Here is a 14,407-nt window from a genome sequence, read left to right as displayed (position 1 = left end):
AAGAAACACCACTTGGCAGGAAGACTCAGTGTTGAAACTGACTGAATTTCAAGTTCACCGTGTTCCTTCAAGAGAACAAACATGTTTGTTTGTCTATTACTATTATAAATATATGTTTTCAGACATAAGTTTCAAAGAATTTTTGCTAAGTAGGAGTTTTGCATGTTGAGCCCTAAGTAACCCCTCTGCACTGAAGTCTAAGCCCAGAAGCAAAAAAATTTGGAGGGGCTCTTTTCCCTTGTATTATATCCATTGTTGCCTTTGTCCCATGAACTTTGCTAAGTAAATGTCTGTGCTGTCAAAACTGCTTCAAGCACCTGTCCATATTGCCTCATAAGACCCCTGAGCTAATCCTGCTCCTTAGCAACAGAAAATCACAAAGAACAAGAATCCTAGAGGCTTCAAAGTCCTCTACTGCCATCTTCAGCCCCAAAGATTTTAGACATTATCTTTACACTGTAGTTGGGAACAGGCCTCCCAGCTAGGGTTGCCAACTTTCGGATTGCAGAAAACTGAACACCCCTGCTCCGCCCCTTCCCGAGGCCATGCCCCTTCCCCATCCCTTCTCTAAAGCCCCGCCGCCGCTCACTCCATCCCTCCTCCCACCGTCGCTCGCCCTCCCCCACCCTCGCTCATTTTCACTGGGCTGAGTAGGGGGTTGGGGTGTGGAAGGGGGTGAGAGCTCCAGGGTGGGTCCAGAAATGAGGGGTTTGGAGTGTGGGAGGGGGCTCCGGGCTGGGGCAGCGGAATAGAGTGTGGGAGAGGGTACGGACTCCGGGCTGGGGGTTTGGGCTCTGGAGTGGGGCCAGAAATGAGGGGTTCAGGGTGCGGTGTGGTCTCTGGGCTCAGGTGGGGGTTGGCAGACGGGAGGGTGAGGGCTCCAGCTGGGGGTGCGGGCTCTGGTGTGGGGCCGGGGCTGAGGGGTTCGAAGTGCGGGAGGGGGGTGCAAGCTCTGGGAGGGAGTTTGGGTACGGGAGGGGCTCAGGGCTGGGGAAGGGGGTTGGGGGCACGGGACGGGGTACAGGGTGTGGACTCCGGGCAGCACTTACCTCAGGTGGCTCCCGGAAGCAGCCAGCATTTCCCCCCGGCTCCTCGGTGGAGGCGTGGCCCGGCGGCTCTTTGCGCTGCCCCCATCTGCAGACGCTGACCCTGAAGCTCCCATTGGCTGTGGTTCCTGGCCAATGGGGGCTGCAGAGCTGGAATTTGGAGCGGGAGCAGCAAACAGAGCCCCCGTGGCCGCACCTCCACCTAGGAGCCGGAGGGAAATGCTGGCTGCTTCCAGGAGCCGCGCAGAGCCTGGGCAGGTAGGGAGCCTGCCTTAGCCCCGCTGACCAGAGCTGCCAGGAAAACTGGACGCCTGGCAACCCTACTTCCGGCCTGCCCAGGTAGACAGGCCTGTGCTAGTGGGGCTTGAGCTAGTACACTAAAAATAGCAATATCTAAATACCTGGTCAGTAGGTAAGGACAAGGTTCTCGGATCTGATGCCATTAGGAAAAAAAGAAAAGGTGTTTCCCATAAATCAGCTATTTCCCATATATCTTACAGCATACAGAGGATTGATATATCCTGATAGACACACATAGGTCAGACCTGAAGAACAGTTCTGTTAGTTTGAAAGCTTGTCTCTTTCACCAACAGAAGTTGGTCCCATAAAAGATATTACTTTATCTCGTCCATACACACAACGTTCTACAGAAAGGGAGGTAATGGAAGCACTGACATTTAATTAATACATTGCAAATCACAGTACTGATATATATAATAATTACCTTTTGATTTCAGAGAGGTAGCTGCTGCCTCTTTGGGGACAAATTTATTCCCTCAGGGCCAAGTCCTGGTTCTGTTAAAGTTAAGGACAAAATGGCTGTTGACTTCAGTGGGAACAGCATTTGGCCCTCTGAGTATGAGATAATTCTATTTCATACACCTTCTCTGCAGGGCTGGCCTTAGGAAAAATGGCATCCTGGACAAACTTGTATTTTGGTGTCCCTGGCCCCCCGTGGGCTTCCAGGCTCCCCACCTCCCTTGCACCTTTAACTCTTGCGCCCCTAACACCTGCACACAGCCTGCACACACGAGGGGAAACTGACCTGGAGCAGATGGAATTGCTGCTCACTTTCCCCCTTTGAAGCTGCTGCTCTGTGCACCCTTGGGGGGAGGGGGAGCGAGGAGCGAAGTCAGGGCTTCCCCCCTCCAGGTCACTTTGCCCTCCCGCCTGCCTCACAGCACAGACCAGGTGGGGAAAGTGACCTGGATGCACAGAGCATGTGGTGTTGCTCCTTGCCCCCCCCCCCCAGCCCCTTGGGGGGCATGGAGGAACGTTGCAGGGGAGCAGTATCTGTGTGTCACCGCACCCACCCATGTTCCTCCCTCCGGAGGAAGCAGGGAGAAATCTGAATGCCCCCTCCCCCCTACCCCACCTGGGAGCAGTTTCCGACTCTACATTGGCAGTGCACACCTCTGCACAGCTTCCCCCTTCCCCCTGGTGCCCCTGGGCAGTTGCCCAGGTGGCCCACCCCTAAGGCCAGCCCTGCTTCTCTGCCTGAATGTTGTTGGGTATGTACAGAATGTGATCACCACATGTCAGAATCCTAAGTCAGTGCATCTTCTGTAGTGTGTATGTTATGGAATATGAAACAATATTGAAAATACTGGAGCTATCCTTAGTATTGAATAAAAGCAGGCTTATCCTACCCTCATAGCCAGACATGCCAATGTGATCAGTGGAGACAGTGAAGTCCAGTGCATGCTGGGACTTTTCAGCATGACTGGGTACCACAGGGCTACATTGCCAATGCAAGTAAATACCCACTGAGTCAGCCAGGGCGGCTCTAGGTTTTTTGCTGCCCCAAGCAAAAAAATTTTTGGCTCCCCCCCCCCCCCCCCCCCCCCCACCCTGGCCTTTTTCCCCCCCCCCCCCCAACTGCACCCTCCTGCCACCCCAGCCCTGGGTCACTGGTAACTCTCGCTCCCAGGGCGGGTCATTCAGCAGGAATTTTGGATGTGCACAGAACACAGACAGGATTGGTTCCCATATGGTTACAGAACTGCAGTAAAGTGGAACAATTTTCAGCTTGTGTGATTGAAGGATATCTGGATGCATATTATAAGACTCAAGTGCTGCAGTGGGGCTATTATCGTCCTCACCAAGTCTGGAAGATCTGCTCACCTGGTGTCCAGGTTCCGTCCACGTGCTCCCATCATTGCTGTGACTCGTAATGGACAGACAGCACGCCAGGCCCATCTGTACTGTGGCATTTTCCCTGTGTTGTGCAAAGAACCCACCCTTGATGCATGGGCTGAGGATGTGGATCTCAGAGTTAACCTGGGCATGAATGTTGGCAAAGCACGTGGCTTCTTCAAGACTGGCGATCTTGCCATTGTACTTACAGGATGGCGCCCTGGGTCCGGCTACACCAACACCATGCGTGTGGTGCCAGTTCCATGAACACCAACTCTCAAACTCTCCCCAGCAACACCTTCCCTCTTCCCCCTTCCCCCACTTTCTTCTCCTCTGCTCTACCCCCTTGCATTAGGCTGGCAATTGCTTGCAATGTTATCTGTGTGTAGAGTGGATATAGGTTGCTAAACACCACCAAATGCAGCAGCGGGAGAAGGAGGACCTTTAAGTCACTCTAAAAGAATACTTGAAATATTATAAGACTGTCCTACATAAATGAGGAAAAGTTGAGGTGCCTTTATTATTCTTTGTTTCTATGGGGAATTTGCCAATGCAATATTACTGTCCTCCTTTTAAACAAATAAAACTAGAAATAAAAAAAAAAAGCAATGGCTGTTGAAAATAGCAATTCCAGTCCTAATAACCACTGGGAAGCATTTCTTCCTCAATTTATTCTACTTTTTCTACAGCGAGTTACAGTGGATCAGTATATTTGATTTGGGAGAAATGAAGTGACAGCTGCCCAAATTGAGCTTGAGCACTCCTGAATTTTGAGGGTGTTCAAATCTGGAAGGCAGGTGCTAGATTCCCTTTCTGAATATTAGCTAAATCTGGAAAAGAAAAGTCAATTTCTGCTTCCATGGCTCAGAAGTATCAATCCTCCTACGTGCCTGGTACTGTGTCTAAAGCTGCCCAGATCCTAGTAGAGCCTCCCCTCTCTTACTTTTCATTTTAAATTCTAGTGGGATCCACGTACCTCCCTTGCTAGGCTTCAGATAGAGAGGCGCACTGTCCATTTAGTCCATCCAATTCTTTCTTTGGGGGAGAGCCCAAGGCTGGGACGGCAGGTGAGGGCCAGAGCTGGGGTGGCAGGCGGTGTGGGCAGGGGAGAGTCCAGGGCTGGGGTGGGGGCAGCATAAAACCTAGAGCTGGCTTTGTCCCTACCATTCACAGCAAGCTGCAGCATGAGGTTTCAGTTCCACACTCCTTCCCCCTCCCTTTCCTGTTAATTGCGGCCAAGGGAATGCTGGGAAATGTAGTTCTTTCCCTGCACCAGTGCTGGCTCTATAGGCAGGGAACTAACCAAGGAACTTCAGCTCCCAGGGCCCCCTGTTGGTTCTCAGCTCCCATGCTAGATTCTTGCGCCCCTGCAAATTTGCCACCCCAAGCAACTGCTTGCTTTGCTGGTGCCTAGAGCCTGCCCTGGAGTCAGCATTAGCTTGTGTGGTGCCCCTGTTCACTTTCTGAAAGCCCCATGAGGGTTATTTTTCAGAAGGCAGAATAGTTGCGCTGGAATTGTGCTGTCAAGGGGTTAGCGAGGGCTAGGATTCATTGTGGAGACATAAGACCTCTGGCACATATTGAGGTATTCTTGTGTCTTGTGGGCTAAACTCTTTCCCATTTCCATGAGGGAGCAAATTCTTCCACCCGACTCCATCCTTCTCAGTGAGAGCTACATCTTGGAGTTTGGCGTCTCCTCCTACGCAGGCCATTCATTATCAGATCGAAACTTGTGGCCTTAAGTCAATGAAGACTTATCCGTACAAATAATTGACAAAAGGATCACCAAGGTATTAGGGGCTCCAGACCTTTCCTATATTGTCCTTGTGACGTTTCACTCTATATGATTTTATGAAAATATGCTAATGAATGTGAATATAATGTAACTGGAATATGCTTCAGGCAGAAGGTCTCTTATGAGGTATCATTACAAAGCTTATAATCTACTGAGTGTGGTCATCCTATTTGTATAAATGTACCACTCTTGTATCTGAAACTAGAAATATGAAATATAACTCTGAGTTCCTATTGTAGTTATGCAAAGTGTGGGCCATTAATGGTGGTTTGGAATCTTGATGGCTCCCATCAACCAGGACAATTGACGGTGGATGGCTCTGTTTGCTTGCAGGCCTTCCTGTGAGTCAGGCTGGGAGAATGAGGGCTTGGAGTCTTACCGGGACATGTGATTATGTCACCTGAACTGGAATCCATCTTTAACCTGGTGCTTTTCCATTTCGAAAGAGGGTGGGAACCCAGAGAGGGACAAAGGATCCCCGCCTTGTGCAAAAGATATATAAGGGGGTGGAACAGAACAAAGGGGGTGGCAGTCATGAGAAATCCCCTAGCTACCACCTGAGCTGGAACAAGGGCTGTACAAGGGAAAGGATTGTGCCCAGACTAGAAAGGCGTCCACTCTGTAATAGAAGCTTATTGAAACATCTCTGAGGGTGAGATTTTCACCCTGTAATCACTTTCTTACTGTATTAGGCTTAGAATTGTGTGTTTTATTTTATTTTGCTTGGTAATTCACTTTGTTCTGTCTGTTATTACTTGGAACCACTTAAATCCTACTTTTTGTATTTAATAAAATCACGTTTTACTTATTAATTAACCCAGAATAAGTATTAATACCTGTGGGGGCAAACAGCTGTGCATATATCTCTATCAGTGTTATAGAGGGTGAACAATTTATGAGTTTATCCTATATAAGTTTTATACAGGGTAAAACGGATTTATTTGGGGTTTGGACCCCATTGGGAGCTGGGCATCTGAGTGTTGGAGACAGGAACACTTCTTAAGCTGTTTTCAGTTAAGCCTGTAGCTTTTGGGGGATGTTGTTCAGACCTGGGTCTGGGTTTGTAGCAAGCTAGCGTGACTGGCTCAAACCAGGCAGGGCATTGAAGTCCCAAGCTGCCTGGGAAAACGGGCTCAGAGGTAGTCTCAGCACATCAGGTGGCAATTCCCAAGGGGGTTTCTGTGATCCAACCCGTCACCGTCCTGTTAAACACTGACAGTTTGATTTACTCCCAGTGAAGTCAAGGAATGAAATCTTGGTCCCATTGAAGTCAATAGGACTTATGCATTGACTTCAGTGGGCCAGGATATCCTGCAATATAACTACTCACAGAGCAAGTTATTACTCTGTATGAGGAAGGTGGCAGAAGTTGGCCCTAATGTTGCAATCTGTTTTTTCCATTATGTACATTATGAAGGCGAGATAGAAGCAGAACAGTCTAAAAGGTCTTGGTTTTCTTCTCACACAGATAGCCGCAAGACAAACTCTACTGACTTCAGTGGAGTTGTTCCTGATTCACATCAGTGTGAAATCAAAATCAGGCCCCCTGAGTGCAGATTCACCTGCTTTTCTCAGAATATCTTACTATGACTGAGAAATCTCAAGGGAAGGGGGAGATAATTACTTCAACTGAAATAAAGGAACTGCTTGGAGAGAGAAATTTGATAACCAAGGAAAAAAAATTAAGTGATTGAACCTAAGAACAAATCATGTCATGGCCCTAGCTAAATCTAAGGAGCCTCACTTACGTAAGCAGTTTAACAGAACAGGCAGCATTACTTTATTTTGGGTTGCCTTTTATCATTCAGGGATATTTTTTCCTAGACAAAAAAATAAGCTTTTTTTTTTTTTTTTTTTTTTAAGCTGAGTGATTTTAAAAAAATCAATACAGTATTTGCTTGTGTTAGTACCCAGCAGGATAAACTGAAACTTGGTGAGGCTGTTCCAAATAAAAATGTCAACAAATATAATTTCTAGGATGTGATGACATGATCATTTTATCACATAATTTTTGAAGACCAGTTGAGACTTGGGCATTTGATACAGCTCTAAACTGTAAGTTCTAAACAAAATATAAAGTCTCTAATTAAAGGGACACAATCATTAAAACGGTATATCCTAAAAAATGAATGTACATACCTTTTTTATTAACAAAACTGAAATGTTTAAAAGTCTAATACACTTTCTCTGTTGGTGCTGCTAGATTATTCCTTGGATTTTGCTCATGGACGGTGAAACCGAGCAGATTCCTTTTTTGTTGTTAGTTTCAATTTCTGTTCCCCATGCACAATCACAATGCTGCAAAGTTTGGGATGCAGACATGGCAGGGAGCATTTACAGTCCACCCAACAACTTATTTAATTGAAAGAAATATATACCTCTCCCACAAATATTCCCATTGATTATAGCTTCTGTATAGAACATAACTTTGGGGCATTGGATAATGGCCCTTAGAAATATTTTTTAAAGGATCTCTCTAATACTGCAGAGGAAGCCCCTGTAAAAAACATTAGTCATTCTGAATTACAGTCTTGGGAGGGATGCAAAGCCTGGTCTATATTTAAAATACTAGCACAGCTGTGTTGGACAGGGATGTGAAAAAGCCACACCCTTTAGTGACATAGCTATGCCAACAAAAGGTCCAGTGTAGACACAGCTAATATTGTTGGGCGAGGTGGCGTTCTTATAGTGACAGAAAAACTCCCTCTGCCGGTGTATGATGCACCTATACTAGGAGGCTGTGCCAACATAAGCTCTGTAGTGTAGATACAGCCTGAGATTACTAGGCACCTACTATCCGTTGGCTATGTCTACACCAGGGATCGGCAACCTTTGGCATGCGGCTCACCAGGGTAAGCACCAGGGTGCGGGCCAACAGATGTGCTGGCCGCCGCTTCCTGCAGCCCCCATTGGCCTGGAGTGGCAAACCGCAGCCAATTACACAATTAGTAAACATAAAGTGGGAGCTGCGATTGGCCGAACCTGCGGACGCAGCAGGTAAACAAACCAGCCCGGCCCGCCAGGGTGAGCAGCGTGCCAAAGGTTGCCGATCCCTGGTCTACACTTTACTCTCTACAGCAGCACAGCTGCAGCACTACAAATGTGCTACTGTAGCACTTCCATGTAGACACTTACTGTAACAACAGCAGTGGTTCTCCTGTCACTGTAGTAAATCTATCTTTCTGAGAGGCAATAGCTAGTAGAGGGAAGAATTCTTTCAGCCATGTAGCTGGGTTGATCTAATTTTCTAGTTTAGACAAGCCCTTACTCAGACACCAAGTCCCATTTACTGAGTGAAATTCTATAGCCTGCGTAATGCTGGAGGTCAGATTAGCACTAGATGATCATAATGGTCCATTCTGGTCTTAAAATCTAGCAATCTATTAAATCATTGTAACTATGATTATTAACATTTACATTGCACTAGTGCTGAGCAGCCAGTCAGGACCATGCCCCATTCTGCTAGGTGCTACACAAACATATAGAAAATCCAAGTCCCTGGCACCAAGAGCCTACAATCTAAAAGAACTAATCACTCTAGTAAGGGTTACAGGAGCAGACCATTAGGCAAGTGGTCTGAGCACTGTGGCAAATAATCACGTAAACTCACTTGATGCTGAACATGCTTTAGCTATCAGTGTAGACCAGTGGTTCTCAAACTGCGTCCTGAGAGATTGCACAGGGGGTCCTCAAAGTGCAACAATAGATAGACTCTGCTTAAGAAGCAGGCACCCCCATCTCACTGACATCTGTAAGTACTCTGCTCTTTTTCTTAAAGCATTACTAAGGGCCTGTCTACACCACGCAGCTTTTAGCGACAAGGCTGTGTTGAAAGCTCAGCGTGAACATTTGTGTCTATGTATCTCAGGAGAGCTCCTTCCTGCTTAGATAGAAAAGCTTCCTTTGCTTTCTTTCTTTTTCTGAATGCTGCCCCAGAGGGGCGTTTTCTTCTTTCACTCATGACTGCTGTTCTGTGCCACCTATAATGGCTCTCAACACTCAATTGAAGGGGACAAATAAGCAGGCTGGTAGCAGGGCCTGAGTGAGGGAAGATATCAGCGTCTTAAGAGCTTAACTGGCTCCTACTACTTCAGTTGACTGCCTGTTCTCCTCAAGTGGGTTCAGGGAATCTGCAGGAAACAGAAAACTCCCTAGAAGCTGGTGTTAATCAGTCCAGGCTCCTGGGGGTGCTAGAGATGTACATAAGAGGCTCCTCCTCCTCTCTCTTCCTGCTGCTTTCTGTTATTCCCTCTCACCTTTTCTCCTGTCTGACTGTTATGTCTCTTGTGCCCTCCTTCCTCCAGCACAGCACTCCACCATCTCTGTGCATCTAGAGCAGAGAGAATACATATGCACCATCAGCAGACACAATTTTCTTCACTCAAGGTCCTAGTGGCACCCCCTCCCACAGTCTGGCACCTCAGGCGGTCACCTCAGTTCGCCTCATGGTAAAGCCAGCACTGGGCTTTTCTGTGTCTTTTGGGCATTATAGGAATGCTCAGACACAGCTGGGGAAACAGTTTTGTTAAGAGCACTGTAATTGGAAGGCAAAATAATTAACATGTTTTCACTCTGTCCTTTCAAATCTGCCCCACGCCCATGCATTTGAATGGACTTTAAATCTGGGTCCTTTTCATCCCTGTGTTTCTGAAAAGGGAAAGGGTGATTTTGTTCTAATATTTAGTTTTGTCTTGAGGCTAAAAGTGGTTGAGACATCTTAAAGTCCAAGGGTGATGTGATGGCCTCAGCACAGCTGGATACCAGAGAAAGAGAGGGAGATCTTCACTGCCCTCCAGCCCTTCACACTGTGTAAGAGGGCTGGTGTGGGCCAAAGGAGCCCTGCATGCCCTCTGTCCAGTCTGGAGAGGCTTCCTCCAGTGCAGATATTGCAGCTACCTCTGGAGGACTCTCTTACAAGCCCTCGCATAGGATATGCCTTTGCAGGAGGGATAAGTAGGGGTGGGGCCACAACATTAAGCACTGTGGAGTTTCTGGGCATTACTGGCACCTGTAAGGCAGCTGGGGGAGGCTGCTAAATAACATATGCATGGACCCAGGGCTTTCTAAATTATGTCAGTCGCCTTGCCAGCCCCTGGAGCAGATGAGGATTGGGAGGGTGTAAAGGTGGTGTAGAGCTCCCATAGTCCCCCCTCCCCTGGGCTGTGAATCTCACTCATAGTGGTTTAGGAGTCTGCCCCGCTACCATTTTTTCCATTGGGAGCAGACTTCTCTTCTCTGGTTCTCCAAGGAGAGAGACCTCCATCCAAACAGAGGCAACAAAGCTTGGCATTCCCGATATTCCTAAGGTAAAATAAAAAGAGGGAAAACACTTAAAATCCCAGTAACCTTTGAGACCTAAAGAAGCAAAAGGGCACAAACCCCAATGGCACCCCCTCTTCTGGCCACCTTGAAAGGGGAGCCCCATTCGAAGATGAGTCTCAGTGTGCTGCAGCATTCGTATCCGATGCAAAGAGACTCATTTACCTGGTACTTCTGGCTGCAGCTCAAGTGCTTCAGTTGGTGCACAAGTAGAAAAAGAGAGGATTATTTAGGGCAAGAGAAGAGAGAGCAGAAAATACAATGCATTAAATAAGCTATCTCATCACTTCAGAACACTCTTATTATAAAGGTATTGACTTCTGTGTTCAGTTAATATCATATTGAGGGTCTAATATTAATCTCCTCTCTTGGTTAGTTAATACCAAACAATTAAAATTAGATGTTTATTTAAAAACCCTCCAGTACTAAGTAATGAAAAAGTTCCAGTCATTTGGTATGTGAGAGGAGTTCCATTATAAAGTGGGTCAATGAGAACAAACTGAGGGGGAAAAAAGGCTGCTCTAATGAAACTGGGCTTTGAAATCCCTGGAGACTGCTCCTCTCTTCCCCCACATCCCCCAAACTTGCAGTCTTTTCCAAACGCTCTGCTCCAGGTGTTGTGACCTGTTTGGCTCATGTTTGACCCGGCTGCCCCTCACTGAAACCCCTGTGCCAGGTTGCAATGCCTGGAGCAGGGAGCCAAGCCCAGCTCCACGGGACAGGAATCACTGCTGCAAGGTGAGTGTGGGACAGATTCACCTTCCATCTCCCCTCAGGGCACCAGGTTTGCCTAGTCCAGGGCCCAGCGATGGGTTAGTACAGCCCTGGACATGGCAATCCATCTAGCACCTTCTCACAACCCATTGGTGAGTTGGGACCCATTGTTTGGGAAACACTGTTTAAAGTATTCTCTTTTCCTATCCTCCTTTCCATACACATTCCCTCACATGAGGCTGGTAGAAAATGGGAAAAGAACATATACTTTTCATGATGGGATCACCTGCATTAATAACTACCCAGAGGCAAGAGTATGCCCATATAGCATTGTCACAGCTGCCTAGGGGTTCATGGATTCTATACTTCTATTTTTATCCTTTAGAATTTATCAGAGAATTCTATATTTTCTATAGAATTTTTTAAACCAAGCCCCGGAAGTTTTACATCATGGATCTAATTTTCTGTTAAATGTTATAGCTTGGTTAAAAATGATGCAGAAAGGACATCATTCTCTGAAAAATGCTATATGTGGTTTAAACTAACTTTTGTAGAACCCTGCTGGTTTAACATCTGTAAGTTCTATAGCATTTTTCCATAAGGACAAAATGTGCTGAAATTGCATGTGATATAATGGGTAAACTTAACTTTGGCGTCTGAGCCTACAAATCTTTATTCACTTGAGGGTTCTGCTCACAGGACTATTCACCTGGAATTACTCCATGGAAACTACCATGGAAGTTTGAGCCCTATGTTATTTTCAGGACTGACATGACATCTTTAAAAGAAACAGATATTAATGTTGGGTGTGTCACATATGGAATTTTAAAGGTTGAATGTACACCTCTACCCCGATATAACGCTGTCCTCGGGAGCCAAAAAAATCTTACCGCGTTATAGGTGAAACCGCATTATATCGAACTTGCTTTGATCTGCTGGAGTGTGCAGCCCCATCTTCCCGGAGCACTGCTTTACTGCGTTATATCTGAATTCGTGTTATATCGAGTCACGTTATATTGGGGTAGAGGTGTATTACAATAGCATTCAGTGAACAGCAAAGAGGTGTCTAAGAAATCAGAGATACTAAGAGGCCATCAGCAAGCTAATTTATCAGAGATTAAAGAAGTCGGGTATATGTTTAACATCAGAATTAAATGAAATAAATAGTGATATTTAAATGCTTTGATATTGCCCAGGTAAGCAATAGTACATCTGTATTTGTACATGAAGAGATCTATTACAGCGCAAGATCTATGTTGGTTTCTGCTAGACATGTTAGCTTATTTTAGTTAAACAATTTCCAAGTGTACCATTGTAAATGAGTTCTATAGTAATAGGTATGTTTCTTTTGACCTAAAGTGTAGTTATACTCTGAAAGTGACTTTGTGGCATTGAGGAATTCTATGTTTATTATCACTCAATGACTTATAGATCAATGTGCTCTATTTACAAGTAAAAATTATGATTTTTCTGTCTATGCCAAGCTGTGTCTGACTTTTGCAACAGTAATAAAGCTTTGGCAGGACAAATTCTTCCCTCAGTTACACCTGTGAAACTTGATGGAAATCTAGCTTGCTATCCCATAGCTATGTTGTCTCTATTGTACTAAAAAGTGTTGTGACATTCTGTACCTCGTGGGAACACCCTACAACACCATGTTCATCCTTATAATATGATTGTGTGGTATCTAATGCAAAGTTTGTCATGTCGGGTGTCTTTGGAAGGCTCATAATGCACTGAGCATGGTTGTTATAGTGATGTTATAGTAACTGTTGTTATAGTAAGGTTATAGATTATAATTTCATGTACACCTCTAACTTGATATAACGCTGTCCTCGGGAGCCAAAAAATCATACCGTGTTATAGGTGAAACCGCGTTATGTCGAACTTGCTTTGATCCACTGGAGTGCGCAGCCCACTCCCCCCCCCCCGGAGCACTGCTTTACCGCGTTCTATCTGAATTCGTGTTATATCGGGTCACGTTATATTAGGGTAGAGGTGTATATACTTATGAGGCTGAAAATGTATCCTCGTGGCTTAAAGTAAGCCCAGGCAAAAACTCTCTAAGAGCAGAGGGGTAGTTCACACCTCATCAAGGTATGTATGGGACAAACCCAGCCTAGCCTCACAGGAACAAAGGACACTGGCCTAGGCAACAACAAAAGGATCTGTTCGACTCGAGTGAGTCACCCCCCTTCCTTTGGTCAGTTTGGGTCTGTGATGAGGTAATGCTCACCTGACTCTGAAGGGGGTGGAGGGGCGAAGCCAAGAGGGAAGAAAGAACATGATAAAAGGGAGAGACGTTTGCCGTGCTCTTTCTCTCTCTTCCACCTACATCTACACACACCACACCAAGTGACTGAAGCGCTGATCATAGGGGAGAGCCTGGCTGAAGGGCAACCAGCCAGCCTGTGGTGAGAAGCATCTAAGTTTGTAAGGGCATTGAAAGTGTTAAGATCAGCTTAGAATGTGTGTTGCTTTTATTTCATTTGACCAAATCTGATTTACTTTTTGACTTATAATCACTTAAAATCTATCTTTATAGTTAATAAATCTGTTTGTTTGTTCTACCTGAAGCAGTGAGTTTGGTTTGAAGCATGTCAGAGACTCCCCTTGGGATAACAAGCCTGGTACATATCAATTTCTTTGTTAAATTGACGAACTCATATAAGCTTGCAGCATCCAACGGGCATAACTGGACACTGCAAGACTAAGGTTCCTAGGCTTGTGTTTGGGACCGGAGATACTGGCTAGTGTCATTCGGTTGCACAATCAAAGGAGCAGCTTACATGCCAGAGGCTGTGTGTGAACAGCCCAGGAGTGGGGGTTCTACAGCAGAGCAGGGTAAGGCTGGCTCCCAGAGTCAAGGATTGGAAAGACCTAGCAGATCACCAGCCCAGATAACACCAGGGGGGAACGTCACAAATGTAAAACAAAACAAAACGAAACAAAAACCTATTTTGGTCAACACAGTAAGCACTTTGGCTCTGACTGCACACAGGGAGAAGATCTGTTTGGTAGGAAGTGCTATTTCTCCAGAGTACAGCTGCACTTAGAGATTTAAAGACCTGCAGTTGGTCCTGATGAAAGCTGCCTCTTGGTTATATCAGAAATAGTTATACTAGCACAGTCAGTAGACTGGAAAAAGGTGGTGCTTCATCCTTTGCAATGATCATATTTCTAAAGAATGCCCCAAGAGCTGAGAGATTAATCAGCTAGCAAACAATTAGAGTTGTCATTTTGTTCTCTATCAGGTGGAAATCCTCGATTGGAAGACAAAGCAACAGCTGTGCTTTCTGGATAAGGTAAATGATAATATTGTTAAAATGGCAGAGACAGTATTTAGAAGTTTTTAATTTTCTTTAAGTAAATGGAGTGCTTGTGAAAGGAGATAGAA

The 14,407-nt window shown here is 45.8% G+C and overlaps 1 protein-coding gene across 5 annotated transcripts in view; it reads left to right on the top strand.

Moving 5' to 3' along the window:
- LOC117881252 (very-long-chain enoyl-CoA reductase-like) overlaps positions 1-14,407 on the top strand; it is a 66,001-nt gene that overhangs the window by 19,788 nt on the left and 31,806 nt on the right. For all 5 annotated transcript variants that reach the window (XM_034778247.1, XM_034778249.1, XM_034778250.1 and 2 more), the window contains exon 2: positions 14,265-14,315. In XM_034778247.1, the coding sequence (XP_034634138.1) occupies positions 14,265-14,315 (51 nt within the window). The remainder of the gene's footprint in view (positions 1-14,264; positions 14,316-14,407) is intronic.

The sequence above is a fragment of the Trachemys scripta genome, chromosome 8, assembly GCF_013100865.1.
Source record: "Trachemys scripta elegans isolate TJP31775 chromosome 8, CAS_Tse_1.0, whole genome shotgun sequence".
In the NCBI taxonomy this organism is placed as follows: domain Eukaryota; kingdom Metazoa; phylum Chordata; order Testudines; family Emydidae; genus Trachemys; species Trachemys scripta.
Note: the sequence above shows the minus strand (reverse complement) of the source record. Positions and strands in the feature narration are given on the sequence as shown.